This window comes from Scyliorhinus torazame, chromosome 16, assembly GCF_047496885.1.
Source record: "Scyliorhinus torazame isolate Kashiwa2021f chromosome 16, sScyTor2.1, whole genome shotgun sequence".
In the NCBI taxonomy this organism is placed as follows: domain Eukaryota; kingdom Metazoa; phylum Chordata; class Chondrichthyes; order Carcharhiniformes; family Scyliorhinidae; genus Scyliorhinus; species Scyliorhinus torazame.
The window spans coordinates 159,350,217-159,378,163 of record NC_092722.1 but is presented as its reverse complement, the minus strand read 5'-3'; the positions used below and the strand labels follow the sequence as shown (position 1 = coordinate 159,378,163).

The window sequence follows — 27,947 nt, the reverse complement described above, 5'->3', positions numbered from 1 at the left end:
CTCCTGCAGCTCCTGATATATGTCCGATACCTTCCCCTCCCCTACCCAGATGCCAGACACCACCCTGTTCTGGATCCTACGCGGGGGCAGCAGTAGAAATGTCCCCACCTGTTTTCTAAGAGAGTCCCGAACCTGGAGGTTTTCTCCGGGGGCAGGCCGTCCTTCTCCTCCAGCGCCTGCATGCTAGGGAAAGTCCCGTCTATAAACAGGACCCCCATCCTCCTCATACATGCCCTATACCAGCCCTGGAACCCCCCCCCCAGCCATCCTACCTGGAGAAAATCTATGGTTATTCCGTTCACTCGCTTAAAAAAGGACTTGGGAATGAAAATGGGGAGGCACTGAAAGACTAAGAGGAACCTGGGGAGAACCGTCATCTTCACAGTCTGCACCCGTCCCACCAGGGAAAGCGGGAGCATATCCTACCTTTTAAACTCTCCCTCCATCTGCTCCATGAGCCGGGTTAGGTTGAGCCTGTGCAGGGCATCCCAGTTCCTGGTCACTTGTATTCCCAAGTACCAAAAGCTCCTCTCCACTACCTTGAGCGGGAGCTCCCTCAGTCTCTTCTCCTGGCCCCTAGTGTGGACCACGAACAGCTCACTCTTCCCCACGTTCAATTTATACCCCGAGAAGCTCCCAAAGTCCCTCAGGATCCACATGACCTCCCCCATCCCCTCTAGCGGGTCTGAAATGTACCATAACAGGTAATCCGTGTAGAGGGTGACCCGGTGTGTCGTGTGTCCCCCGATCCCAGTGCACCAGCCCCCTCCAATCCCCCGAAGTCCTGAGCGCAATGGCCAACGGCTCAATTGCCAGGGCAAACAGCAACGGGGACAGCGGACACCCCTGCCTTGTCCCCCGGTGCAGCCTGAAATACACTGACCTTAGCCGGTTTGTGGACACACTCGCTACAGGGGCCTGATACAGCAGCTTGACCCACCCTATGAATCCCTCCCCAAATCCAAACCTGCCTGACGCCTCCCACAAATACTCCCACTCCACCCTGTCAAAGGCCTTCTCCACGTCCATTGCAGCCACCGCTTCCGCATCCCCTCCCCTCCGAGGGCATCATGATAATATTCAGGAGCCTCCTCACATTCGTATTCAGCTGCCTGCCTTTAACAAAACCTGTCTGGTCCTCCCCAATCACTCCTGGGACACAGTCCTCTATTCTGGTGGTCAGAATTTTTGGCAACAGTTTGGCGTCTACATTCAGGAGTGATATCGGGCTGTAGGACCCACACTGAAGCGGATCCTGCTCCTTCAAGATAAGCAAAATCAATGCTTGCGACATTGTCAGAGGGAGGGTTCCTCTCTCCTTTGCCTCATTGAAGGTTCTTAGCAGGAGCGGGCTCAGTAGCTCCGAGAACTTCTTATAAAATTCTACAGCGAAGCCGTCCGGACCCGGGGCCTTGTCCGACTGCACTTGCCAGCCCCCTGACTATCTCCTCCAACTCACTTGGGGCCCCCAAACCCTCCACCCTCTCCACTTCCACCCTCGGGAACGTCAACTGCTCCATAAACTGCCTCATCCCTTCCCCCTCCCCAGGGGGTTCCGACTCTTATAACTTCACGTAGAACTCCCTGAAGACTTCATTGAGCTTCTCTGGGCTCAGCACCATGTTGCCCTCCTTATCTCGCACTCCCCAAATCTCTCTAGCCGCCTCCCTCTTGGGCAGCTGGTTCACCAGCATCCTACTCGCCTTCTCCCCATACTCGTAGACTGCCTCTTTCACTTTCCTTAACTGCGCCTCCACCTTCCCCGTGGTCAGCAAGTCGAACTCCGCCTGAAGTCTTCTCCGGCTTTCGTTCAGCAGACCCCCCCTCCTGTTTACCCGGAGTATCTCTCCCACCAGCCTCTCCCTCTCTGCCCTCTCCTCCTCTCTGTGGGACCTGATGGAGATTAACTCTCCCCTAATGACCGCCTTCAAAGCTTCCCACGCGACTGCCATTGTTACCTCCCCTGTGTCATTCGCTCCCACATAGTTCTCAATGCGCCTCCCTATCCGCCCACACCCGCCCTCATCCGCCAGCAGCCCCACATTCAGTCTCCAGAGAGGCCGCTGAACCCGCTCCGCCCCCAGCCGCAGGTCCACCCAGTGCGGGGCATGGTCCGAGACTGCAATGGCCGAGTATTCAATCCCCTCCACCCTCTGGATCAGCGCCCTACTCAACACAGAAGTCTATCCGCGAATAGACTTTATGAACGTGGGAGAAAAAGGAGAACTACTTCGCCCTTGGCCACGCAAACCTCCACGGCCCCCCCCCCCCCCCCCCACCCAGGCCCATCAACTTTCACAGGGCAATGGCCGCCGCCGGCCTCTTTCCCGACCTGGACTTGGAACGGTCCAAAATCGGGTCCAAGTATTAAAGTCCCCTCCCATAATCAGGTTACTTGACTCCAAGTCTGGGATCCTACCCAACACGCGCCTCATGAAGTCTACATCATCCCAGTGTGGGGCATACACATTCACTAGCACCACCCGGGCCCCCTGCAGCTTGCCACTCACCATTATGTACCTGACCCCCTTGTCCGCCACGATACTCCCCGCCTCAAATGCCACTCGTTTACTAACCTAAACTGCCACCCCCCTGGTCTTTGAGTCTAACTCCGAGTGAAACACCTGTCCCATCCATCCTTTCCATCGCCTCGTCTGGTCTCTTTAACTGCGAGCTTTAACTGCGTCTCTTGAAACATGGCCACGTCTGCCTTCAACCCCTTCAAATGCGAGAACACGTGGGACCACGTGATCAGCCTGGTCGGGGGGCTAGCCAACCCCGCCCCCATCCTGCTGACTAACCATCTCCCGTTTTCGGCCAACCACGTGCTCCCGATTCCAGCCCTCCCCTCGGCAGCCCCCCAGCCCGACTCTCCATCCATTCTCCTCACCTGGCCCCCCTTCAGTCAGCACAGCAGCACCCTCCCGCCCCGCCCCGCCAAGCATCTGCTTAGCTCTGATTTCCCGCCCACTATACTTCCGTGAGTCAGCTCACCCATGCTGACCCCGGCCGCTCCCGCCCCTATATGCCGACTCTAAACATTTTGCCTCCTTCGGGCCACCCAACACCCCCTCCCCCACAAGGTAGAGGGGCAAGCGCCACCGGGACTTTTCCATGCGCCAGACAACCCGTCCTGGGCGTTTCCCGCCCCCTGAAACCAAACCCCTGAAAAACAAAACAAACAACAAAACCACCAACCAAACTGGAGCAGACAAGCAAATAATCTTATGCTTTACCCGCCATCTTACCCCCGGTCCACCCCCACCCGCACATTTCACCCCCAGACAACTGTCCCTTAGTTTAGGTCCAGCTTCTCGTGTCTGATGAACGACCACGCCTCATCTGGCGTATCAAAGTAATGGTGCCTGTACTGGTATGTTACCCAGAGTCTCGCCGGATGAAGGAACCCAAACTTCACCCCTTTGCTGTGGAGGACCGCCTTAGCCCGGTTGAACACTGCGCGCCGCCTCGCCAACTCAGCTCCCAAGTCCTGGTAGATGCGGATCTCGCCGTTCTCCCACTTACTGCTCCGCTCTTTCTTTGCCCACCACAGGACTCACTCCCAGTCTGTCAAACGATGAAACCGTATCACCATCCCCCTTGGTGGCTCGTTCACCCTCGGCTTTCTGGCGAGGACCCTGTGTGCCCCATCCAGCTCCAAGGGCCGGGGGAAGGCCCCCGCGCCCATCAACGTCCCCAACATCGTGGTCACGTGCGTGTTCCCATCCGCCCCCTCCGCTCATTCGGGAAGGCCCAGGATCTGCAGATTATGGCTCCGAGACCTGTACTCAAGGTCATCTAGCCTCTCTTGCCATCTCTTATGTAGAGCCTCGTGCGCCTCCACCTTCACTGCCAGGCCCGGGATCTCTTTCTCGTTCTCCGCCACCTTCCTCCTCACCTCCTTGATCTCCTTCTCCTGCGCCTTCTGGGCCACCACAATCTTCTCCATGGAGGCCAATATCTCCGTTTTAAGCTCCATAAAGTAGCTTTTTAAGAATTCTTGTTATTCTTTGGCCCACTGGGCCCACACCTCCTGATCTTTTCCAGCTGCCATTTTGACTTCCCGGACCTTCTCTACCTTTTTCCCCGCGTTTGCGCGTCTGCCGGTCCCACTCCTCGTTCTCTCCATGCAGCACCGGGGGGAACCTCTCCCGCATCCGTCCCCACACCGGTCTCAGTCTCCAAATGCCTCCGCCGTCCTGTTCAGCGGCCCGGAATACCAACCTCGGCGGGAACTGCCGTGAACGCGTGACTTGGCAGGTCATGGCCGCCGCCGGAAGTCGTTAGAAGACCTTCCTGACCAAGGAATTGACCGCGATGAAGGAGAAAATGAAAATCCAGGTGACGGGCAAGGTGGCGGTGGAGGCGCTGGTCACCATGCAGACGGCGCTCAACAGAATGGAGAAGAAGCTGGAGGCTCGGGAAGATGATCCAGGAGCTCAAAGGTGTCAGCTGACAAGAGCAACAGGATTGTAGAAAGAAAGGTGATGGACATGAATAGTCTTTGTGTGGGACAGTACTTTCTTGCTTTGAACAAGAGCACCATCTCAAAGGAAGGAAGGGGCGAAGGCAGCGGGGAGTGCAGGAAAGGGTGAAGGGACAGAGGGGATCTGTCAAAAGGAGGGGGAAAGATCAGCCCTGAGAGTGGGAGGCACCATACTAACGGGGAAAGCTAGCGCCAGGGCGTATGAAAGCAAGGGGGTCATGCCGCATATCCCAGAGGGGAGGGAGTGTCTGGCCAGGGTGATGGGGGAGGCATAGGGTGGGGCGAGGGTGGGGACAGAGGGGAACCATGGGGGAGCATAATTATATGGATTAAGGTCAGGTTTGGGTTGATGGAACAAGATGGCACCGTAAGCAACCACTCTGGAGGGTCCCTGAACAAAGGGAAACCCCGGAGTGCAGGGGCTTAACCACATGACGTACACCGAGTTAGTGACCATGTTGGGTGCTCTCAAGATGAATGGAACGCCCGGAGTGCAGGAACCTGGCCTCATGGTGAGATTGGCGATTAGGGGGCCATTTTGGATGGTCCCCTAACAAAGATAAGCATGGTTGATCCTGCAGGAAGGTCGGGGGGGGGGGGGACAGAAACCCCCCACCATGACTATCACCTAGAACGTTAGGGCACAAACAGTCTTCATCATTTGAGAAGTTTAAAAGTCAACATAGTCTTCCTGCAAGAGATGCACCTGAGGGAGAAGGATCGACTGTGGATAAGGAAGGGCTGGGTGAGACAAACCTACCATTCCTGTTATGGGACGAGAGCTGGTGATCAAGACGGTTAAGGACCAAGTGGGACGGTACGTCATGGTCACCAGTGCCCAAGAGGAGGCAGCGGTAGTCCTGGAAAACGTGTATACGCCCAACTGGGTTGACACGGATTTTATAAAGAAGATCATGCCGGAAATCCTCGATTATAGATGTGCATCGACTGATCAGGCAAGGGTGGGGGGGGGGGGGGGGGGGTGCGTTACAGGTCCAATTGACTAGGAATGTTTATGGAACAGATGGGGACAGTGGACCCATGGCGGTTCCTGCACCCAGGTGATGAGGTCGACACCCGTATCGACGACTTTATAGTGGGGTAAGGGTTGGTTCCAGAAATAGACAGGGCGGAATACTCTGCAATTGTAATCTCTGACCACTCTCCACATTACATGTATGTGAGGTTGGCGATGGGCCCCCCATGGAGCTTGTACACTCTCCTCTTGGCCGACCAAGTCTTCGCCAGAAAACATCACAAACCATAGGCGAGTATATTGCGAACAATCGGAATGGGAGAGTCTCATTTTCCACGTTTTGTAAGGCATTGAAGGCAGTGATTAGGGGAGAGATTTTAGCCTACAAGGCTTGCAGAGACAGGGTAGAGAGGGCAGCTAGGCAGCAACTGACCTCTATCTCGGAGGTCGACAGAAGATACTCTGAGGCCCTAATGGTAGAGCATCTGGTGGAGAGGAAAAAGCTACAAATGGACTTTAACCTGCTATCCACCAGCACCAACTCTGCCAGATACAGGGGACCTTTTATGAACCCTGAGAGAAAATCGGCTGCCTTCTGGCTCAGCAGCTGAGAAAGCAGGCAGTCAGGAGGGAAATAGCCCAAGTAAAGGACGGTAGATGTCAACTGGTAGGCGAACAAAAAAAAGATAATCAAAGAATTTCAGGTCTTCCAGCAGGGACTGTACACCTCCGAGCCCCCTGATGGGGATTCAGGGATGAAACCGTTCCTCGATAGACTCGACATGCCAGGCGGGGGGGAACTGGAAGCACCAGTAGAACTGGGGAAGGTCATAAAGAGTATCAACTTCCATGTAGGCGGGAAAGGCGTCGGTGTCCATGTACATAGATCCCTGAAAGTTGCCACCCAGGTTGAGAGGGTTGTTAAGAAGGCGTACGGTGTGTTAGCTTTTATTGGTAGAGGGATTGAGTTTCGGAGCCATGAGGTCATGTTGCAGCTGTACAAAACTCTGGTGCGGCCGCATTTGGAGTATTGCGTGCAATTCTGGTCGCCGCATTATACGAAGGATGTGGAAGCATTGGAACGGGTGCAGAGGAGATTTACCAGAATGTTGCCTGGTATGGAGGGAAGATCTTATGAGGAAAGGCTGAGGGACTTGAGGCTGTTTTTGTTAGAGAGAAGAAGGTTAAGAGGTGACTTAATTGAGGCATACAAGATGATCAGGATTGGATAGGGTGGGCAGTGAGAGCCCTTTTCCTCGGATGGTGATGTCTAGCACGAGGGGACATAGCTTTAAATTGAGGGGAGATAGATATAGGACAGATGTCAGAGGTAGGTTCTTTACTCAGAGTAGTAAGGGCGTGGAATGCCCTGCCTGCAACAGTAGTGGACTCGCCAACACGAAGGGCATTCAAATGGTCATTGGATAGACATATGGACGATAAGGGACTAGTGTAGATGGGCTTTAGAGTGGTTTCACAGGTTGGTGCAACATCGAGGGCCGAAGGGCCTGTACTGAGCTGTGTTCTATGGGACCTGACTGGTTCCCGGCGGACTTCTACAAAGCATTTGCACCGGTTCTCGTCCTGCACTTATGGGAGATGTTCGCAGACAGCGAGGGGCAACTTGCCTCCAATGCTATCACAGGCTACCATATCGCTGATACCAAAAAAAAGCAAAGACGCAACGGAATGTGAATCATACAGACCCATTTCGCTGCTCAGTGTGAAAATACTCGCAAAAGTTCTGGCCAAGAGACTGGAGAACTGCGTACCAGTGGTGGTTGTATCGGACCAGATGGGCTTTAAGGATTGACAGCTAATTGCGAACATCAGACGGCTGCTGAATATGATACTGACCCCCTCTGGGGATAGAACATCAGAGGTAATTGTCTCCCTGGACACAGAAAAGGTCTTCGACAGAGTCGAATGGAAGTACCTCATTGAGGTACTGGAGTGGTTTGGGCTAGGGACAGGGTTCACTTCAGGGGTGAAACTTCTGTACAACACCCCAAGGCGAGCGTATGGACCAATACCACCAGCTCTGAACACTTTCAGTTGCAGAGAGGCACATGCAGGATGCCCGCTGTCCCCGCTCCTGTTTGCCTTGGCAATTGAACCTTTGGTGATCGCCCTGCGAGACACGCGAGAGGTTTGAAGGGTGTACGAAGAGGAGACAAAAAGTACAGTCTCATTCTATGCGGATGGTCTGCTCCTCTACATGTGGGATCCGCAAAACGACATGAAAGAAATCATGAAGCTCCTGGACCAGTTCGGGACCTAATCGGGCTACAAACATGGTGGCACAGTGGCTAGCAACTGCTGCCTCACAGCGCCAGGGACCCAGGTTTGATATCGACCTCGGGTGACTGTGTGGAGTTTGCATTTTCTCCCCGTGTCTGCGTGGCTTTCTTCCGGGTGCTCAGGTTTCCTCCCACATTCCAAAGCAGGTTAGGTGTATTGGCTGTGCTAAATTGGCACCAGGTCGGGTTATAGGGATAATCTTTATTGTCACAAGTAGGCTTACATTAACACTGCAATGAAGTTACTGTGAAAAGCTCCTAGTCGCCACATTTCGGTGCCTGGGTACACCGAAGGAGAATTCAGAATGTCCAAATTACCTAAGCGCACGTCTCTTTTGGGACTTGTGGGAGGAAGCCGGAGCACCCGGAGGAAACCCACGCAGACACTGGGAGAACGTACGGACTCCGCACAGGCAGTAACCTAAGCCAGGAATCGAACCTGGGACTCTGGTGCCGTGAAACAGCAGTGCTAACCACTGTGCCACCGTGCTTTGGGCCTAGGTAGGGTGCTGTTGCAGAGAGCAGGTGCAGACTCGATAGGCCAAATGGCCTCTTTCTGCACTAATAGAGTTCTATAGGGTGAACCTGGGCAAAAGTGAGGTTATGCTGGTGAACCTGAACGGGGATGGGGCAGAGATAGCTAGTCTTCCGTTTAAAATAGCCCAAAACAAATTCCATTACCTGGGGATCCAAATGGCCCACGATTGTCTTGGATCCACAACTGGAATCTGACCAGTCTGGTGGAGGAATTTAAAAAGGACCTACAGAAATGGGATGCACTCATGCTTTCCTTGGCTGGTCGGGTGCAGACGATCAAGATGAACGTACTGCCAAGGTTGTTCTTCCTGTTTAGATCCATGCTGATCTTCATCCCTCAAGGCCTTTTTCCAAAAAATAGACAATGATTGTGGTGTTTGTGTGTGGTGGCAGGGGGAAAAATCCAAGAATCCCTCGGGCAACATTACAGAGGAGATGAAGCATGGGAGGCATGGCCCTTCCGAACTTGCAATAATACCATTGGGCAGCCACGGCCGAGAGTGTGAGGGGATGAGTAAGGGAACTGAACATGGAATGGGTGAGGTTGGAGGAGTCCTCCGATCCCTTGCCACGATAGCGCTCCCATCCCCACCAGCAAAACACACATCCAGCCCAGTGGCAGTAGCAACACTTAAGACCCTGGAACCAGATGAGACAACACTTTGGTTTAACCGAGGTGTCTATCATGGCCCCTATCTGCGGCAGCCACAGAGGTGTCCATCATGGCCCTATCTGCGGCAGCCACAAGTTTCCACCAGCTATACTAGATGCCCACCTTTTAAGAGGTGGAGACAGGACGGGAGGCTGCTAACGGTCAGGAATTTACACGGAGGACAGACTTGCGACCTTGGAAGAGCTGATGGAGAGGCTGGAACTACCGAACGGACAGGAACTCCGACAATTACAAGTCAAAAACTTTCTCTGCGAGGAGATGACAAAGTACCCTAGAGCCCTGAGACAAAGTACTCCAGAGCCCTGCGTTGTTGGAGGTGGTACTGGACGTGGACAGTATGGAAAAAGGGAACTGCGGATGACTTTTAGAAAGAACGCACTCCACTAGACGGAGCGGCAGAAATGGGAGGAAGAATTAGGGGTGGAAGTAGGCTGCGGACTCTGAAGCGAAGCACTGAACAGGGCTAACTTCACCTCTTCCTGCGCAAGCCTCATGCAGCTTAAAGTGGTGCACAGAGCCCACCTTACAAGAACCCAATTGAGCTGGTTCTTCCCGGAGGTGGAGGTTCATTGTGAATGGTGCCAGGGAGGCCTGGCTAACCACACCCACATGTCCTGGGCATGCCCCAGACCTGTTGGGTTCTGGACAGCCTTCTTCGAGGCCATGTCCAAGGTAGTGGGGGTGAGGGTGGAGCTGTGCCTGAGTGGCAGTCTTTGGGGTATCGGACCAGCCAGAACTTAATATAGGAAAAAGGGCCGACGCCCTTGCATTTGTTTCCCTAATCGCCCGCAGGAAAATCCTGCTTGGCAGCACCACCCACAGCTGCTGACTGGCTGGCAGACCTATTGGAATTTCTCCAACAGCCGAAGATCAAATGCACCATCTAAGGGGCGAACAAAAGTTTCCACAAAGCATGGGGGCCATTCATCAGCCTGTTCCAAGACCTGTTTGAAGCCAACAGCGAATAGAATGGGGTCGGGGGGGTGAGGCAGGGGAACGCAAAGGAACCACCAGGGCTACAGAAAGCAAACGGGAACAGGGGGAAACGGCAGTAGGGAACCCAGGGAGAGATTGACGCACAGACCAGAGAACCCCTCACAAAACCAGAAGAACAAAACAAATGGTGAAGGGAAGGGCCGAAGATAAGACCCAGAGGCAGTGGAAAAGGGGCAGGGGAGCGGCTGGGGGGAATAAAAGGATAGTGGAGAGGGGGTTCCGAAGAGGAACAGCGTGTAAATTGTAAATAATAACCGTTTCATCCTTCTCTTGTACAGTGTAAAAAATGAAAACTTTCAAATAAAAATATATTTTTTTAAAAGACAGAAGGATGTGCTATCCTTGGCTGACTGAGGAAGTTGTGAATTGTATCAAATTGAAACAAAAGAAGATTGGGAACATTTTAGAAACCAGCAAAGAATGATTAAGAAAATAATGAAGGAAAAATAAGTGTGATTTAAAAAAAACTGGCAGGAATTATAAAAACAGAGTAACAGCTTCTACAAATATGTAAAAAGGAAGAGCATAGTTGAAATAAGTGTTGGTCCAGAGGGTAAGACTGAGGAACTAATAATGGGGAAACAAGGGAATAACAGACTTTGAACAAATATTTTGTTCCTGTCTTCATTGTAGAATACATAGAAAGCATCCTCGGAATAGTAGAAATTAAAGAGGCAAAAAGGACAGAGGAATTTAAAGCAAGCACGATACTAGAGGAAAAAGTACCAAGAAAACTAATGGGACTAAAGACTCAGTACCCTGGACGAGAAGACTTGCAGCATAGGGACTTAAAAAGAGGTGATAGAACATTACAGCGCAGTACAGGCCCTTTGGCCCTCGATGTTGCGCCGACCTGTCATCCGTCTTTGCGTAATTATATGCTTTTTTAAGTTTGGTATCTTAACTTTTTTAGTTGAATATGGATGGTGGGTCTTCCCCTTGAAATATTTCTTTCTCTTTAAATGTATCTATTTGTATTCTGAAATATCCCCTTGAATATCTGCCATTGCATCTCTTTTGATCTATCCTTGCATCAGGCAAGAAACACACCAAGTGGACTTTTTGGTGCAGAGAAAAATGCCAATCCACCCCCCTCAAATTTGTCTCAAACCTGTTCATTAGATTGAGTCATGGAATAAAAGGGTTGTCGTGAGATGCATAACTTGGATGAATATTAGTACCTTTTTGTAATTGAACCACATATCTTGAGACTTTTTCGTAATTTGCCTTTGCTTCAAAAGGTGGACTGAGTAATCAAATGAAAGAGTTTGGTTTGAGTTGAAAGCTACTTTTTTTACAAAGTGAAACCGAGCACAAGATATGTGATGGGAGCCACTTGGTTCAATCAGTACATCGTCTTTCTTTATAAAAAGCATTTAAAGTAATGAAACATTTCAAGTGCTTCATACGACCAGTATAAAACAAATCTGACACTGAGTCACATAAGATACTGGGTCAGATGACCAAAATCTAGGTCAAAGGGGTGGGTTTGAAGGAGTGTCTTAAAGACTTGTTTTTCAAATATTTTTGCATACTTTGGGACCCATGCCACCCGAACCTCGTGACCCACTATTTTCATTTGCCTTTAATGTGACCGGTGAACCTACCTGGTCCTCGTGACCTCTTGCTTTGTTATTCAATGTTACATTTCTGATAATGACTTCAGCTGATGATTTAGGATCTCACTGCATCCGTTGAAAAAGATCAACTCGAACTCGCCACACCTTGAGTTTTGAGGGTTTTAAACTTTCATTTGCCAGTGTTTCCCTGCATTTAACCCACATGAACTTTTGAATCCTGATTTGCAGTGGCACAATTAATAAACCCACACCTCAAGTGATCATCTTTATGCAGCTTTTATTTGCTGTTTTCAGCAGCTTCTTCATGGGTTGTTCACCAGAGGCCCTGGAGTTCACACATGCAATGCTGGTTGCTTCAAAATGGAGGAATCTCTCTCGTACCCAGAACATGTGATGTCAGTGTCTGGGGCGTGTGACTGGCTCTCTGTTGTCGCTCCAGGCCGGAAGACTCGAGCGATTTAAATAAAGAAATCTGCTCCTGGGTCAGCGGACTGCCTCGCAGGACTCTGGGCCTGAGGACTGCTGAGGGGGCACACATGCACTGATCAGCCTGCATTCTGAAAGCTGGTCACGACCGGCATACTTAAATCTGGTCACACCATTGGGCACTACGTCCCGCGATTGGAACGCCGTGATGCATGGCCCTGCAATCTGGAACGCCGCGATGCATGGTGCTGCAACCCACCCGCAGGTCGCGACTCTGGGTTTGAAAATGACAGTCTTAAATCAAGGTAGAGAGATAGAATGTATTGAGGGAATTCAAGAGCTTTGGGCTGAGGTAGCTGAAGACATGGCCACCGGTGAAGCAATTAAAATTGGGGTGCTCAAGAGGTCAGAATTAGATGAGGTCAGATAGTTGAGGGTTTTGGCTGGAGGAGATTATAGAGATGGGGAGAGATTTGAAAACTGGATGAGAATTTTAAAATCAGACTTTGCTTGACTGGGAGATAATGTAGGTCAGCAAGCGCACGGTTGACGGGTGAGTGAGACTCAGTGAGAGTTGAGACATGGGCAGCAGAGTTTTGGATAACCTCAACGGTGGATAGAATGTGGGAGTACATTGGAATAGTCAAGTTTAGAAGTAAAAGATTAATGAATGAGTACACCATGTATTTAAGTTTTGTTTCAAAATAATTAAGAACACCATGCTATTCGGCTTTGGTGTCGTGACTTTAATCAATAGAACCCCTTTGCATTTTGTCCCACACTCCTCTCTTTACCCCCCCCCCCCCCTCCTCAAGAAGATGCCCAAGTGGAGCAGCCTAAGAAGGTAATGATCCCTGCCGAGTTGAAATGACATAGTTGCAGCAGCAATTGAGTCTAGCTGGCCACCAGAATATTATCTTTATTGTCCACGGGATACTTGTTTTAAATTCTTAATTTGAAATCTAATGTTTGCTTAGCAGCCTTGCCATCCTGTAATTTGAACCCCATTAAACAGGCTTTAACTTTTAAGCATATTTAAATATAACTCTTATCTAGAGCCTGTGTGTTGATTAAAAGTTCGGAACCTCTCCGTTTGACAGCATCTCAAAATAGTTTAGAGTGTTACATTTCATGTATCATGACCAAAAATACAACAATACCTCAATACAGCAGCGGATTATCAGAAATATTATCATCTCAAATGTCAAGAGGACTGCAGACAGCCATAATATATGGTGGACTACATCATTCAAAGAATCTTTAACAAAGCCCTAAGAGATGAGGACAAATGGCTTGGATTTTCCTTTCTCAGGAGTAGTGAGCGCTGACAAGTTTGCCACTATTGAGGAATGCAAAGGTGCTTTAACTTGTGATCTCATTTACACTGAAATCTGGAAGTTGCGATGTGCCCCAAAAGTGCCCATGCCAATTGTTAGGCCGTTCCTATTCTTAAAGCAGCAGGGACCATTTGTTTGGCAACTTTGCCTTTTTCCCTTCAATGCATGGATTTTCTGTTCAAAATGTTACTGCTGATCATTACAGATGTAAATCAAGGAGTCAGTCCTCCATGCCTGTGTTGTCTTCCAGAAAATATGAAGATGGTTTGTAATTGTGAATAAAAATGTTTTTCATAATTTCCCCCTGCAACACCTGCACCCCTACATTTTCCCTTTACCCCCCTCCACCACTGCTTGTTCCAATGGTCGTCCCTGCTGGAAGAAGTGGAAGTTTTCACTGCAGTTGGAAAATTAAATGAAAATCGCTTATTGTCACAAGTAGGCTTAAAATGAAGTTACTGTGAAAAGCCCCTGGTCGCCACATTCCGGCACCTGTTCGGGAGGCTGGTACGGGAATTGAACCGCGCTGCTGGCCTGCTCTGGTCTGCTTCCAAAGCCAGCAATTTAGTCCTGTGCTAAACTGGCCATTCAGGTTTGTATGGATTTTTGGGAAGTCATTGGTAAGTGTTGATGTTTTGCTGCTGAGGGGAGAATCGGGGCCATGGCTGTGGAAGCACTGACTGTAATGAATCAGTTCCAGTTAGAAACACATGGCCCAACCATATTCTTGTACCTTGAAGCTATGCTTTTCCACCATACCCCATGCGTGATGACCCAATTAAAATTTGAAAGGGATTTGGAATTGCACTTGGTCAGCTTGCACTGAATATTTACAAATTGCAAGAGTAAATTATAGGCCTCCAGTAGCCACCTTGCACCTATGTGGAAGATGTTACAGTATCTTGGTTCAGTTTAAATTGTAACTTTTTTCAGAATTGTGTCCCATATGAAAGTCATTTAACAGTCCTTGTTTGTTAAGTAAAGCTTTTAAAACTGCTACTTAAGCTTAAGTCAAGGTAGAACCTGGCAATGGATAAGATATTGGCTGGAGCAATGGTTACTTTAAGTGCATGTGGAAGAGGGTGGTGGGGGAAGTGCTTAATAGGAAAGATGGAAACTTTTAATTTTTTAAATATGCGTTAATGGCTTCAGAAACATAATGACAACTGGTCTCTGGTTATTGTGACTGGCGGCCAGGGAAATGACAAATGAGCTGGATATGTAAGTGAATGGAATAGTGTAGGTGATAACTCATGATGTGGAATGTGAAGCTTGTGTGGGAAATGAGCAATGATGCTCCCCCACTCAACCCTCCATTGAGATCCTTTTGCCTCTTCAAGACCAATAGAGTAATGCTTCCCCCTGACCATTCCATTTAAACCGGTACTCTTTCAGTCCTCCCACACCCTCTGTTGGGGAATGAATACTCTCAAGAAGTTCTCCATGTATTGTTCTAGTGTAGTTCCTCAAACATTAATCAAAAAATTATATGAGAAAGTGTATAGAATTTACAGTCCAGAGGGAGGTCATTCGGCTCATCGAGTCTGCACCTTGGAGAGAGCACCCTACCTAAGCCCACATTCCACCCTATCCCCATAACCAGTAACCCCACCGAACCTTTTTTGGGCATTAAGGGCAATTTAGCATAGCCAATCCACCTAACCTGCACATCTTTGGACTGTGGGCGGAAACCGGAGCACCCGGAGGAAAACTGCGCAGACACTGGGAGAACGTGTAAACTCCACACAGACTGACCCAAGCCAGGAATCGAACCTGGGACCTGAGAGCTGTGAAGCAACTGTGTTAACCACTGTGCCCCCAAATGGAAATGTATTTTGATTAAAAGGTATTGTATTGGTCCTTGGAATTTGTTTGTCAAGCGATGTATATGCTACAGCAGATCTCTTGTCATGCTTGACCCATTTCCAGTCACCTATTTGTCCCTAATAACCTTCAAACAAAATAAGCAGTTTTTTCTCCCTGGTTATTGGTCCCAATGCATCTGTCATCAAGTAACTGTTCAAAGCAGCATTTCTTCATCTCTCTATCTCTAAGCTCCGCTCTCCTCCTGAAACAAAGGATATCCCTTGCTGGACTTGATCCTGATTGCTATCTTGGCTGATTGCCCACTCCCATTTATACAGAAGAACAGAGCTATGCCATTCATAAGCAACTAACCTTCCCTTAAAGTACAAATAGGTCATCATGGGATAATGGCTGGCCAATCAAGGTTGTCCTGAATGATCATAATCTTGCGTGGATTATCCTGGCTGAAGCGGAGTTACGTCTGAATGGGACAAGGTACTCAGGCTATGGGCGTATTCCTCTTGGCTGCTGCTAGCAGTCTTTTTAATCCCTAAATTGCTACATCTTGGGTTGTGGGGGAGAATGTGCAAACTCCACACGGACAGTGACTCCGATCCGGGATCAAACCTGGGACCTCGGCGCCATGAGGCTGCAGGGCTAATCCACTGTGTCACCGTGTTGCCCCAGATAGAGCTTGTAATAGCGATGGAGTTCTTCAGTTAGACAGTTCAACGTATCACCTGTGTCCTCATTCACACACAACCATACAACTTTACAAAACCTTTTGTTCAAAAACAGCACTGGGATATGAGCACCCACATAACATACCTGAGACCTTGAGTGAAGTTGTCAATATGTGGCCAACCAGCTTGATCTTGTGTGCATGCCCAGGAACATGCAGTAGTTCCAGGGAGGAAGGAACGGATGGGTTTTTATTATTTTTGTTGATCCATGCTGACTAGAAGGCGGCCTGAATGTTGCCATCACTGTTCACAGCACCTGCTATCACCAATATTGCTCGTCGTCTTCATAGCCTAATCTCACCCACACTATCCTTGCTTCTTGAACATGTTTTTTTCTGGCTCTAGCTGCTGCTTATTAGCCCAGTTCCCATTGGCCAATACCATTACTTGCCCATTTTATTTACAGATTGAGTCAGTCTGGTAGGTATCTGTGGAACCCACTTTGAGAACCACTGGTATAGAGTACAAACGTTAGCACAAACTAGTTGGTCTGGGTTGTATATTTTACTTTATTTGATAAGGCATACCATTGTTTCAGTCTCCTTATCATTTCTCCAGGCATGCAATTGCATTTTAAAAGCTTATTTGCATGCTGCACAAGAAGTCTTCGCATTCATTCAGTAAGCTTTGAATACGAACAGAGTAATTTATTATTTCCTTTTGATGTGTATGGAGCAATGCCACATTTATATTTTTAAAAATGTCAGCAGTGATGATTACTGGAAACTATTCTAGTTGGCTCAAAATTAGTCACAGAATTCCCGTAAAGTTGAAATAAATAAGATCCCAGTTAACCCTTGGAGACTTTGGAAGGTTTTTGCATAAAATCTCAGCTTGCAATTTGATTTTGTCAGGGAGTATAAGTAACTAAAATTGATCACGAACATACTTTTTAATGGTAAACACAGGTAATTTGAGAAGGGAATTTGATGTTTGTAGATTGCTCTGCTAGAAAATTGTGTGTTTTTTATAATGACATTTCCATTAATACTTTTGTAAACTAGTTTTAGCTGAATACTATTGTAAACCTGATCGACACATTTCATGTTGCAGCTTTGCTCAAAACAATTGTGAATCCAGCAACCAGAGTAGCTTTTCCTTCAATAGCGTGATTAGTCTGAATTTAATGAGACTGAACTGCATGTGCAGGATACAATCCGAGTAGAAACCTTGCACTTGGGAAATGATTGTTTTAAGTACTTTTATATGTAATACGTTACCATCCGTATAACTTAAGTTGGTGTCAATTTATATCACCTGCAAAACCAGGAATGTGATTTGATAACTTTGATTATGTGGATGCATTTTTGTACTAGTACATTGCATACTACTCTCCTCTCCTCCCCCCCCCCCCCTATCAAAATGCAAAATAGGCTAAGTGATACTGACCAGAAGAGGAATTTGCAGATGAGAAATTAGTATTTCTTTCTTTGAATGCATGCAAAAACAAAATCATTCCCATTCTTAGTTGCGACATGGCGACTGGAATAAAATGTTTACAGGTTGGCCTTGTATATAGTGAGATGGGTTTTTGAGTTTGAATCTCAACATAATTGTTCACAATGTACGGTGGTAACTTCGAGTAAGCAATCTGTGTTACTAAGCAGTGTGAAACAAGACTTGGTCCAGAAAGTTTTACTTGGTGAGCAAGATTAAAATCCAGTGTTGATGTATGAACTTTCTGGGATCCTGTACTGTAACCGTGGTTACTTCAAAACACTAACCATGATCAGAATTAAGCAGGTTTTCCCTATTGATTGGTGGAAGGATGGCACAATTCAAATATTTTTTGGATTCTACGGAGTTGTCATTTACTTGAAATATTTCAACCTGCTACTGCATATACTACATATAACTCAACCTAATTTTGTAACATTTGGCATGGTAGATGATTTGATGATTCGGGCAGCATGGTTGAATAGTGGTTAGCACAGTTGCTTCACAGCTTAAGGGTCCCAGGTTCGATTCCCTGCTTGGGTCACTGTCTGTGTGGAGTCTGCACATTCTCCCGTGTGTGCGTGGGTTTCCTCCGGGTGCTCTGGTTTCCTCCCACAGTCCAAAGGTGATGCATGATCCGTGACCACTAAAGCGAGGTTGTAGTCCAACTGAAGGCTTTAATAAGCTGGATGTTTCCCCCAGCAGCTCAGGTACAGAATGCAGGCTGCTGGGGCAGCATGGGATCTTATACCCCGCCTAGCAGGGTAGATCTACCATACATTATAACCAATAGAAAGCATACATTTTCCACCAATGGTGCTCCAGCCTACCAGGTACTGTAATACCTATAATACCACAAAAGGTGTGCAGGTTAGGTGGATTGGGCTATTCTAAATTGCCCTTGGTGTCCAAAAAACGTTAGGTGGGGTTATTGGGTTACAGGGATAGGGTTGAGGTGTAGGGCTTAAGTAGGGTGCTTTTTCCAAGGGCTGGTGCAGACTCGTTGGGCTGAATGGCCTCCTGCACTGTAAACTCTATGATTCTAAGTGCTGAATTACAGTTTTGTAAAGCTTTTAACTGTAAAAGTTGCAATCTGAAGCCATTAAAATGATCTGTACAATATGAATTGTACACATTCAATTTAATATTTTGCCTGAATTTATATACGACTGTGGTAATATCAGTACTGTGGACCAAGAGTTTCCTTTGCCTTGCATAAACGCATAACCATGATGGTTTGTTTCTTCAGGCTGGTAAAATAGAAAAATAGAAATGTTCATCTGTTTGAGCACCGATGTGCCATGGTTTTAATTACCACTCTATTTAAATTTCCAAAGTTATGCTATTTGATATGAGGAATTGCTGAATCAAAGCCCAAATGGTTCTGTGAACATTTAGGGAGGGGCAATGGAGAGAAGGAGTAATGGGAGAGTGTTAACTTCAGGCTGGCTCCCTGTGAACCACCCAACCGTTAATTGTGTGAAGTATTAGTTTACCTGATCTCCACATCGAGGGTTCAGATTTCCCGAAAGATGAAGTGCAAAGATTACATGGGGGTGCTGTGTGCATTCGCATGCCAGCAGTGGTATGTTCCTGTCTGCAAATATTCTGTCACCTCAGAAGTTGGCAACTGGGGGGCAAATAAATCTTCCAGTATGCATTTTATGCTGGGGTTGTGAATGCATTCGCCTTCTTGAGAATAAATCTTAAACAAATACGCTACATGAGTCAATAATATGGTTTTATGCCATGTCAATCCTTTTATTATAAATGTACTTTCGTCGTAAGTCCAATTACTTTAACAAATGCATTGCACAGTGTGAAGTCCATTGCACTAACTTCTGAGAAATTCGACACTGCACTCCACAACTGAGTCATTTATATTTGAGGTCATAACATTTTACTAAAGGGAAAAACAAAGTGGTACTATACATTTTGAATTCCACTACAAATTATGTCAGTTTGTAAGGCATTAGTTGAGACAAGTTTATTTCTCTTGCAGGGTGATGTGGAGCATCAGAAATGCCTTATGTAGATCGACAGAATCGCATTTGTGGATTCCTAGACATTGAAGAAAATGAAAACAGTGGAAAATTTCTGCGTCGATACTTTATACTGGACACTCGGGTAGACAGTTTGCTATGGTACATGGATAATCCACAGGTCAGTGTTTTGCATTGTTAACAACTGTGTCCTACTATTACCATATTGTGCAACTTCTAGCAGTTCAATATTGGAAGTATTGCACTGGATATTAAAATTCAGAGAAAAATGTAATGTAAATGGCAGGTATGGAATTATTCTGGTTTCAGTATTAATGATGTGTGAGTATGCATTTAAAAACCCATTACTGATTCGTGAACCTGAAGATAGCAATTGTTCAGTATCAGAAACTAAGTTATATACATAAACTCAGCTCAGTCATTCAACACAGACTATATCAAAGTATGTTTTTCAATAATGGTAAAGATCACATTTACTCATACACAATTCATGTTTTGATGAGGCCACTTTAAAGTTGTACGCCAACGAGGGAGCAGTTGAAAGTATACATTTGCATGTAAGGCAGTCACTTTGAGCCCTAAAAGATATTGAGTTTAGTACTGGATTAATTCTTGCATAAACCCATCTTAGTTTCATATCTCAGAGATAGAAAAGGCATGTAAAAAAGGCAGTATTACAATGATCATGGGGGACTTCAATATGCAGGTGGACTGAGAAAATCAGGTTGGTCGTGGATCCCAAGTAAAGGAATTTGTGAAACGCCTAAGAGATGTTTTTTTGGAGCAGCTTGTGACCGCCTACCAGGGAACAGGCAATTCTGGATTTGGTGATGTGTAATGAGGCAGACCTGATCGGGGAACTCAAGGTGAAGGAACCCTGAGGGAGCAGTGACCACAATATGATAGAATTTACCCTGTAGTTTGAGAGGAGAAGCTGGACTCGGATGTAACTGTATTACAGTTAAATAAGGGTAACTACAAAGATATGAGGGAGGAGCTGGCCAGAGTTGATTGGAAAGGGAGCCTAGCAGGGAAGACAGCAATGGCAGGGTTTTTTTGGGGGTTATTTGGGAGGCACAACAGAAATTCATCCAAGGAGGAGGAAACATGCTAAGGGGAGGACAAAGCATCCATGGCTGACGAGAAGTCAAAGACAGCATAAAAGAAAAAGCATACAAATTGATGAGGATTAGTGGGAAGCCAGAGGACTGGGAAGCCTTTAAAAGTGAGCGGGGTGGGTGGGGGGAGGGAGGAGAAATAAAATATGAGTGCAAGCAAGCTAGCTAGTAATAAAGAAGAGAGGAAGAGTTTTTTTTCAATATATAAAAGTTAAGAGAGAGGCAAAAATAGACGTGGATCACTGGAGAAGTAATAATAGGCAACAAATGGCAGAGGAACTGAATCGTTATTTTGCACCAGTCTTCAAGGTGGAAGACACCAGTGAGATGCCAGAGCTCCAGGAGAATTAGGGGACACGGGTGAGTGCAGTGTCCATCACTAAGGAGAAGGTTCTGGGGAAACTGAAAGGTCTGAAGGTGGATAATTCACCTGGACCGGATGATCTACATCCCAGGGTTCTAAAAGAGAGAGCTGAGGAGATTTGGAGGCATTGGTGGTGATCTATCAGGAATCACTGGAGGCAGGGAGCATCCCAGAGGACTGGAATGTGGCTAATGTAACACCGCTGTTTAAGAAGGGAGAGAGGCAGTAGACGGGAAATTATAGGCTGGGTAGCCTGACTTCGGTCATTGGTAAGATTTGTCCATTAATAAAAATGAGATTGTGGAGTACTTTGGAAGTGCATGATAAAATAGAACTGAGTCAGCATGACTTCGTCAAAGGGAGGTAGTGTCTGACAAATCTGTGAGAGTTCTTTTTTTAAAAAATAATTTTTATTAAAAGTTTTCATAAAATATCAATAACAAAATGAGAATGAAAAAAGAACCCAACAGGGTTAAATACAAAACACAATCTAAAAAATCAACACCCCCGGACATAAAAAATAAATTAACATTAACACCCCGACTTAACACAACAGGTGTATACAGACCCTCCAGTGTAAATAACATAAACAAAAATAACCCCCCCCCCCCCCCCCCCGAGCTGCTGCTGCCATTGACCCCAATGTCTATCGTTCTGCCAGAAAGTCTAAGAACGGTTGCCACCGCCTGAAGAACCCTTGTACCGACCCTCTCAAGGCGAATTTCACCCCCTCCAATTTAATGAACCCTGCCATATCGCTGATCCAGGATTCCACGCTTGGGTCCCTCTCATCTTTCCACTGAAGGAGAATCCTTCGCTGGGCTACCAGGGTGCAAAGGCCAGAATTCCGGCCTCTTGCCTCCTGCACTCCCGGATCCTCTGCCACCCCAAATATTGCGGGCCCGCAGCCCGGTCTGACCCTGGATCCTACCATCCTCGACACCGTCCTCGATACACCCTTCCAAAATTCCTCCAGCGCTGGGCATGCCCAGAACATATGGGTGTGATTTGCTGGGCTCCCTGAGCACCTAACACACCTGTCCTCACCCCCAAAGAACCTGCTCATCCTTGTCCCGGTCATGTGTGCCCTGTGCAGCACCTTAAACTGTATGAGGCTGAGCCTCGCGCACGAAGAGGAAGAGTTCACCCTCCCTAGGGCATCTGCCCACGTCCCCTCTTCGATCTCCTCTCCCAACTCCTCCTCCCACTTACCTTTCAACTCCACCACCGAGGCCTCCTCCTCCTCCTGCATCACCTGGTACATTTCCGAGAGCTTCCCAACTCCCACCCACCCCCCCGAGAGCACCCTGTCCTGTACTGTGCGTGGCAGTAGCCGCGGGAATTCCACCACCTGCCGTCTGGCAAATGCCCTTACCTGTAAGTACCTGAAGGTGTTCCCCAGGGGGAGCCCGTACTTCTCCTCCAGCTCACCCAAGCTCGCGATCTTCCAGTCCACAAACAGGTCCCCCAACTTTTGTATCCCTGCCCTGTGCCACCCCGAAAACCCTCCACCTGTTCTTCCTGGGGCAAACCGGTGGTTCCCCCGTAATGGGGTCCACGCCGAGGCCCCAACTTCCCCCCCCTATGCCGCCTCCACTGCTCCCAAATTTTGAGGGCCGCCACCACCGGGCTCGTAGTGTACCTCCCTTGAGGCAGCGGCGGCGTTGCCAGCGCCCCCAGACTCGTGCCCACCCAGGACACCATCTCCAGCCTCCTCCATGCAGCCCCCTCCATCACCCACTTGGGCACCATCATCGCATTGGCGGCCCAGTAGTACTCGGAGGTTGGGCAGCGCCAGCCCCCCACTATCTCTATTCCGCTCCAGGAACACCCTTCTCATCCTCGGAGTCGCTCGCGCCCACACAAACCCCATTATACTCCTGTTAACCTGCCTGAAAAAAGCCTTCGGGATAAACACGGGGAGGCACTGCAACAGGAACAAAAACCTTGGGAGCACTGTCATTTTGATTGACTGCACCCTACCCGCCAGGGACAGCGGCAACGCGTCCCACCTCTTGAACTCCTCCATTTGCTCCACCAGCCTTGTAAAGTTAAGCCTATGCAGGGCCCCCCAGCTCCTGGCCACCTGGATCCCCAAATATCTGAAGCTCCTCTCTGCCCTTTTTAGTGGGAGCTCGCCAATCCCTCTCTCCTGGTCCCCGAGCTGAACTACGAACATCTCGCTCTTCCCCATATTGAGCTTGTACCCCGAAAAGTCCCTGAATTCCCTAAGGATCCTCATTACCTCTGGCATTCCTCCCACCGGGTCCGCCACATACAGTAGCAGGTCGTCCGCATAAAGCGACACCCTATGCTCCTCCCCACCCCGCACCAACCCCCTCCAGTTCCTTGACTCTCTCAGTGCCATAGCCAGGAGTTCAATCACGAGTGCTAAGAGCAGGGGGGACAGGGGACACCCCGTCTCATCCCTCGGTGCAACCGAAAGTACTCGGACCTCCTCCTATTTGTGGCCACACTCTCCATCGGGGCCTCATACAACAGCCTAACCCACCTGACAAACCCCTCCCCAAACCCGAACCTCTTCAGCACTTCCCACAGGTACCCCCACTCTACCCTATCGAAGGCTTTCTCAGCGTCCATCGTCACCACTCCCTCGCCGGCATCATGATAACGTTCAAAAGCCTCCGCACATTCGTGTTCAACTGTCTCTCCTTCACAAACCCAGTCTGGTCTTCATGGATGATCTGCGGCCCTCAATCCTCGTGGCTAAGACCTTCCCCAGCACCTTGGCATCTACATTTAGCAAGGAAATCGGTCTGTAAGACCCACATTGCAGGGGATCCTTGTCTCGCTTCAGGATCAAGGAGATCAGTGCCCGGGACATCGTCGGGGGTAAAGCCCCCCCCCTCCGGTGCCTCATTAAAGGTCCAAACTAACAGCGGGCCCAACAGGCCCATATATTTTTTATAGAACTCGACCGGGAAATCGTCCGGCCCCGGTGCCTTCCCCGCCTGCATGCTTCCTATCCCTTTGATCAGCTCCTTCAGCCCAATCGGGGCCCCCAGTCCCGCCACCAGTCCCTCTTCCACCTTTGGAAACCTCAATTGGTCCAGGAAACGGCCCATCCCTCCCTCCTCCCGTGGGGGCTCGGATGGGTACAATTCCTCGTAGAAGTCCCTGAAGACTCCATTGATGCCAACCCCACTCGGCACCACGCTCCCTCCCCTGTCCTTAACTCTCCCGATGGTATGGTCTCCATTCATACTAGCTTTCATATTAGAAAATACTGATTCACTTTAGTAATTTGATTACTAGTACATCATACATAAGTAGCTGATTGGAGGAAATCTTGGTAGAAAAGGGTTTAATAGCTGGATGCAGCAGATCTCTTTTTAAAACCAAGTAAACGTATTATCTGAAAAGGCTAGTACTGCTGTCATTTTTACTGTTGCATCTTCATTTGCTTAATTTTTAGAATCTGCCGTCAGGAGCATCACACGTTGGGGCTCTTAAACTTACATACATTTCTAAGGTAATTACTGGATTTGTTTGTCTCGTAGATAGAAAAATCAAAATGGTAGCATTTTGCAATGCAGAAAAAAATAAGAAATCAGGGAACCTGACATGTAACTTAAGACTTGTATATTAATGAGCTGCTTCTGCACAGATATATCTATGGTTAGGTACAAACCCCCAGGTTTTGAATCTACTTTGAGATATAACCCAGCTTTAAAATAAGAAATTGCTGAAGAAACCTTTTTCTTTTTAAGACCGTATTGACCAGGATTTAGGAACAATGAAAGCGGTCTAACCTGCCTCTCTGCAAAGAACCACCTCCTGAGATCTGACCTTGTGCAGCTTAAATTTCTAATTGCTGTCCCTCCCCACCCTATTCAATTAGAACAGATTGTCAGCTGGCACACCATGTATTTATTCCCTTCATGGCCGTATAAACCTCAACCAGGTTAGTTCTCAATATATGCTTCTCTAAAATACAGAATCCCAACTCTTAGCCTATCTTGATAACTAAGATGCTTTCTACTAGTAATTTAGTCTAGAGGCCATCCTTTGCACTCTTTGAAACAGTGCCACATAAGATATCAGGAGACCAAGCTAAGCACAGGATTGGAAGTGAGGCCTGACCAAGATCCTGCACATGGACAAAATATTGACCTATGCATCTAGCTCCTGTTTTATGGCATTCCTCGTATCCCTTTTAAAAATATGTACACTTCAACTAAAATTAGAAGAAAACTTAGAACTTCCTATTGGATATCGAAATGATATATTCAAGTCAATAATTGAAAGCAGGGTTATATGCTAAACGTTTAGTTCTGCAAGTCACTACATCGGTTGATTATTTAACTTAATTGCATCTATTAATCCACCATAAAATGTTAACTTTTTATATATTTTACACAGCATTGACTCATTTTTCTATTCTTATTTGAGCTCCAATTTAGATGTTTCCCTTTTGGCCTTTCTTATCTGACTTCTGTGCCATTTTATGACTTGCCATTCTGTGAATGCCAATGTTGCCTGTTAAACAAGTGTTTTTTAGTGAATTTCCATTCTGCTTTACTTTATCGTTGTTCTGTTGTGGCAGCCAAATTACACTCAAAGTGCCACAAACAACACATGAATGACAGCAGAATATGTTTTTGTTCTGGTTGAAACAGGAACTTTGGCCAAGACTCTAGAAGCCCCCTCTTCTCGTCAAAGTTTGGATATTTTATGGCTGCGTAAGCAAGCTTATGAGACTGGGATTGAAAGTTGGTGCCTTTGCCAATGTCGTACTCATTTGGTTCTGCACCAAAGTGTCAGCATATGCTAAAGTCTCGGTGGGCCTTGAAACGACAATTTTCTGACGCAGAGACGGGCTTACAACCAAGGAAATTGGAGAAAGATATTTATGTACTTTACCTAATACTGTTTTCATGGTCCTAAATTTTCCTTGTAATTTCTAATAATCAATACCCATCAGTGATTTGTGTTCAACTACTGTAAGTCATATCTGAATCCAATGCAGCAGGAAAGAAGTACATGATATTGTAAAGTAGTTTTCTGAGTTTAAACAGGTTAATTTTGTCATCGTTTTATGTTGCTCTAGATACGTATTCTGGGGACACTTTGTTTCCACATTTGTTCCCTGCATTTGATTTTTATCTGTCAATGCCTCTTTAAAATTAAATTTATGGAAAGTAGAACATGTAACATTTTTCTTGTATGTTGACTTACTACTTGTGATTTGCTAGGTCAGCGATGCAACAAAGCAACGACCAAAAGCAGAATACTGTTTTGGTAAGAATCTTCCAAAACTGATTTCTATTCTGTTTAAATGACTATTTATTGGTGCCACTAATGATTTCATTGTGCTCCAGATATGTGTATTACTGTTCTGTGTAACACTTGTCATGAGAATGTCACTTTAAGAAATGTTTGGCTGCTCATATTACTGCAGTGATGTTAGAGAGTGGGTGGAGCTGGGCTGTCTGACAGCTTTTTTACTTCCGTTTTAGGCTGTTTGCTGCAGGGTGTGTTTTAGTTTTGTTTTCAGAGCTGGATAGCTGCAGTCACAGCCAGAAGGTGTATTCGAATCTCTCTCTGTAACCTAAAGACTGTAAATCGGTCCTGGTGATTTAAAACTAATAACAGTAATGACTGTTACTGATGTGCTTCTGGTAAAAGGTATTTTAAGTCTGATGGATGTTAAAAGGAAAGCTTAAAGGATTCCTTATTGTTGTATTCTTTGGGGGTTGTATTTGAATTAATGGTTGCTAAGATGTTCACTATGTTTTAAAAAGGTTAACTTGAGGTCATAGAATAAACATTGTTTTGCTTTAAAAAATATTTTCCATTTCTGCTCTAGCACACCTGTAGAGTGGGCCGTGTGCTCCCCGTACCACAATCTAGTAAACTTTGTGGGTCAGTTGAACTCCATGAAACACTTTGGGGTTCTCTAAACCCTGGCCCATAACAAATTGGAGGCTCGTCCAGGATAAAAGTCTTAACTATTGGATTGGCTTTGTGAACTTATAGACAGTGAGGGGTGAGCATATTGTGGTTGCTTTTCAGGTGGGTATTTTAGTTTAAGTAGGGAGTGTGTTGTGGACATTGGATCTTTCAGAGGCTCTGAAGTTTTTGGGGGTGGAGACGGTCTCACGCAGTACCTTATGGACAGAGACTAAAAGCAGACTGTTAGATTTGGCAAAAACATTGCAGTTAACATTACCCGACAAAATGCAAAAAGTTGAGGGAATTATGGCGGCGGCTAAGCATTTAAAGTTGCCTGAGATGCAGTTTGACTCATTGGAAATGGCAAAAATTCAGTTACAAATTAAACAAATTGAACATGAGCAAGAATTAAAGCAGGTTGAATACGAAAAAGAGGAAAAAGAAAGAGAGAGTGAGGAAAAGGAGAGAAGAAAGGTAAACAAAGAATAGCCCGAGCAGAACTAAAAAGAAAGAGAAAGGGAGATACAGATCAGGGAAAAAGATAAAGAGAGAGAGTTTGAACTTCAGAAAATGGCCATGAAACATGACAGTCAGTTAAAATTGGCAGACGTAAAGGAAAACGTAGAGTTGGTGAATAGTGATGAGGATAGTGAGAAAGAGCGTCATAGTCGAAGGCTTGGTGGGAATCTATTTAGTTATGAAACTCTCAGAGAAATTATACTTTTGGAGGAGTTTAAAAATTCAATTCCTGATGTAGTGAGAACTCATGTGGAAGAGCAGAGGGTTAAAACTGCGAGATTAGCAGCAGAAATGGCAGATGGTTATGAATTAGTTCATAAATCAAAGCTTGGTTTCTGACATCAGTTTCAGCCTGTGAGGGATAGAAACTGGGGACATGAGAAATACTCAAGTGGTAAAGGTAAAGGTGATCTGATGGGAGACAATAAAGAGAGTGTACCTCAGATTAAAAAAGAAATCCAGGAGGGTGGAAGAGAAATGAAAAGTTTCACATGTTTTCACTGTAATAAACTAGGCCATGTAAAGTCACAGTGTTGGTGGTTGAATAAAAGCGCTGGGAAGGCTGATGTGGTAAAATAGGATAATACAGTGGGGTTTGTTAAAGTGGTAAAGGAAAGCCCAAGTGAAGCGAAGGAGGTGCAAAAGATTGTACAGCCTGATCAAGAGTTGATTGATAAGAAGGTGCCAGATCTCTTTCAAGAATTTACTTGTGTGGGTAAAGTTTACTCGT

The 27,947-nt window shown here is 46.9% G+C and overlaps 1 protein-coding gene across 9 annotated transcripts in view; it reads left to right on the top strand.

Annotated features, from left to right (window-relative positions):
* The window catches only part of LOC140393171 (pleckstrin homology domain-containing family A member 1-like), a 123,597-nt gene that overhangs the window by 19,054 nt on the left and 76,596 nt on the right, over positions 1-27,947 (top strand). For all 9 annotated transcript variants that reach the window (XM_072479301.1, XM_072479303.1, XM_072479299.1 and 6 more), the window contains exons 2-4: positions 19,300-19,460; positions 24,219-24,275; positions 25,999-26,044. In XM_072479301.1, coding sequence (XP_072335402.1) covers positions 19,320-19,460; positions 24,219-24,275; positions 25,999-26,044 — 244 coding nt within the window. In that variant the 5' untranslated portion in view covers positions 19,300-19,319. The remainder of the gene's footprint in view (positions 1-19,299; positions 19,461-24,218; positions 24,276-25,998; positions 26,045-27,947) is intronic.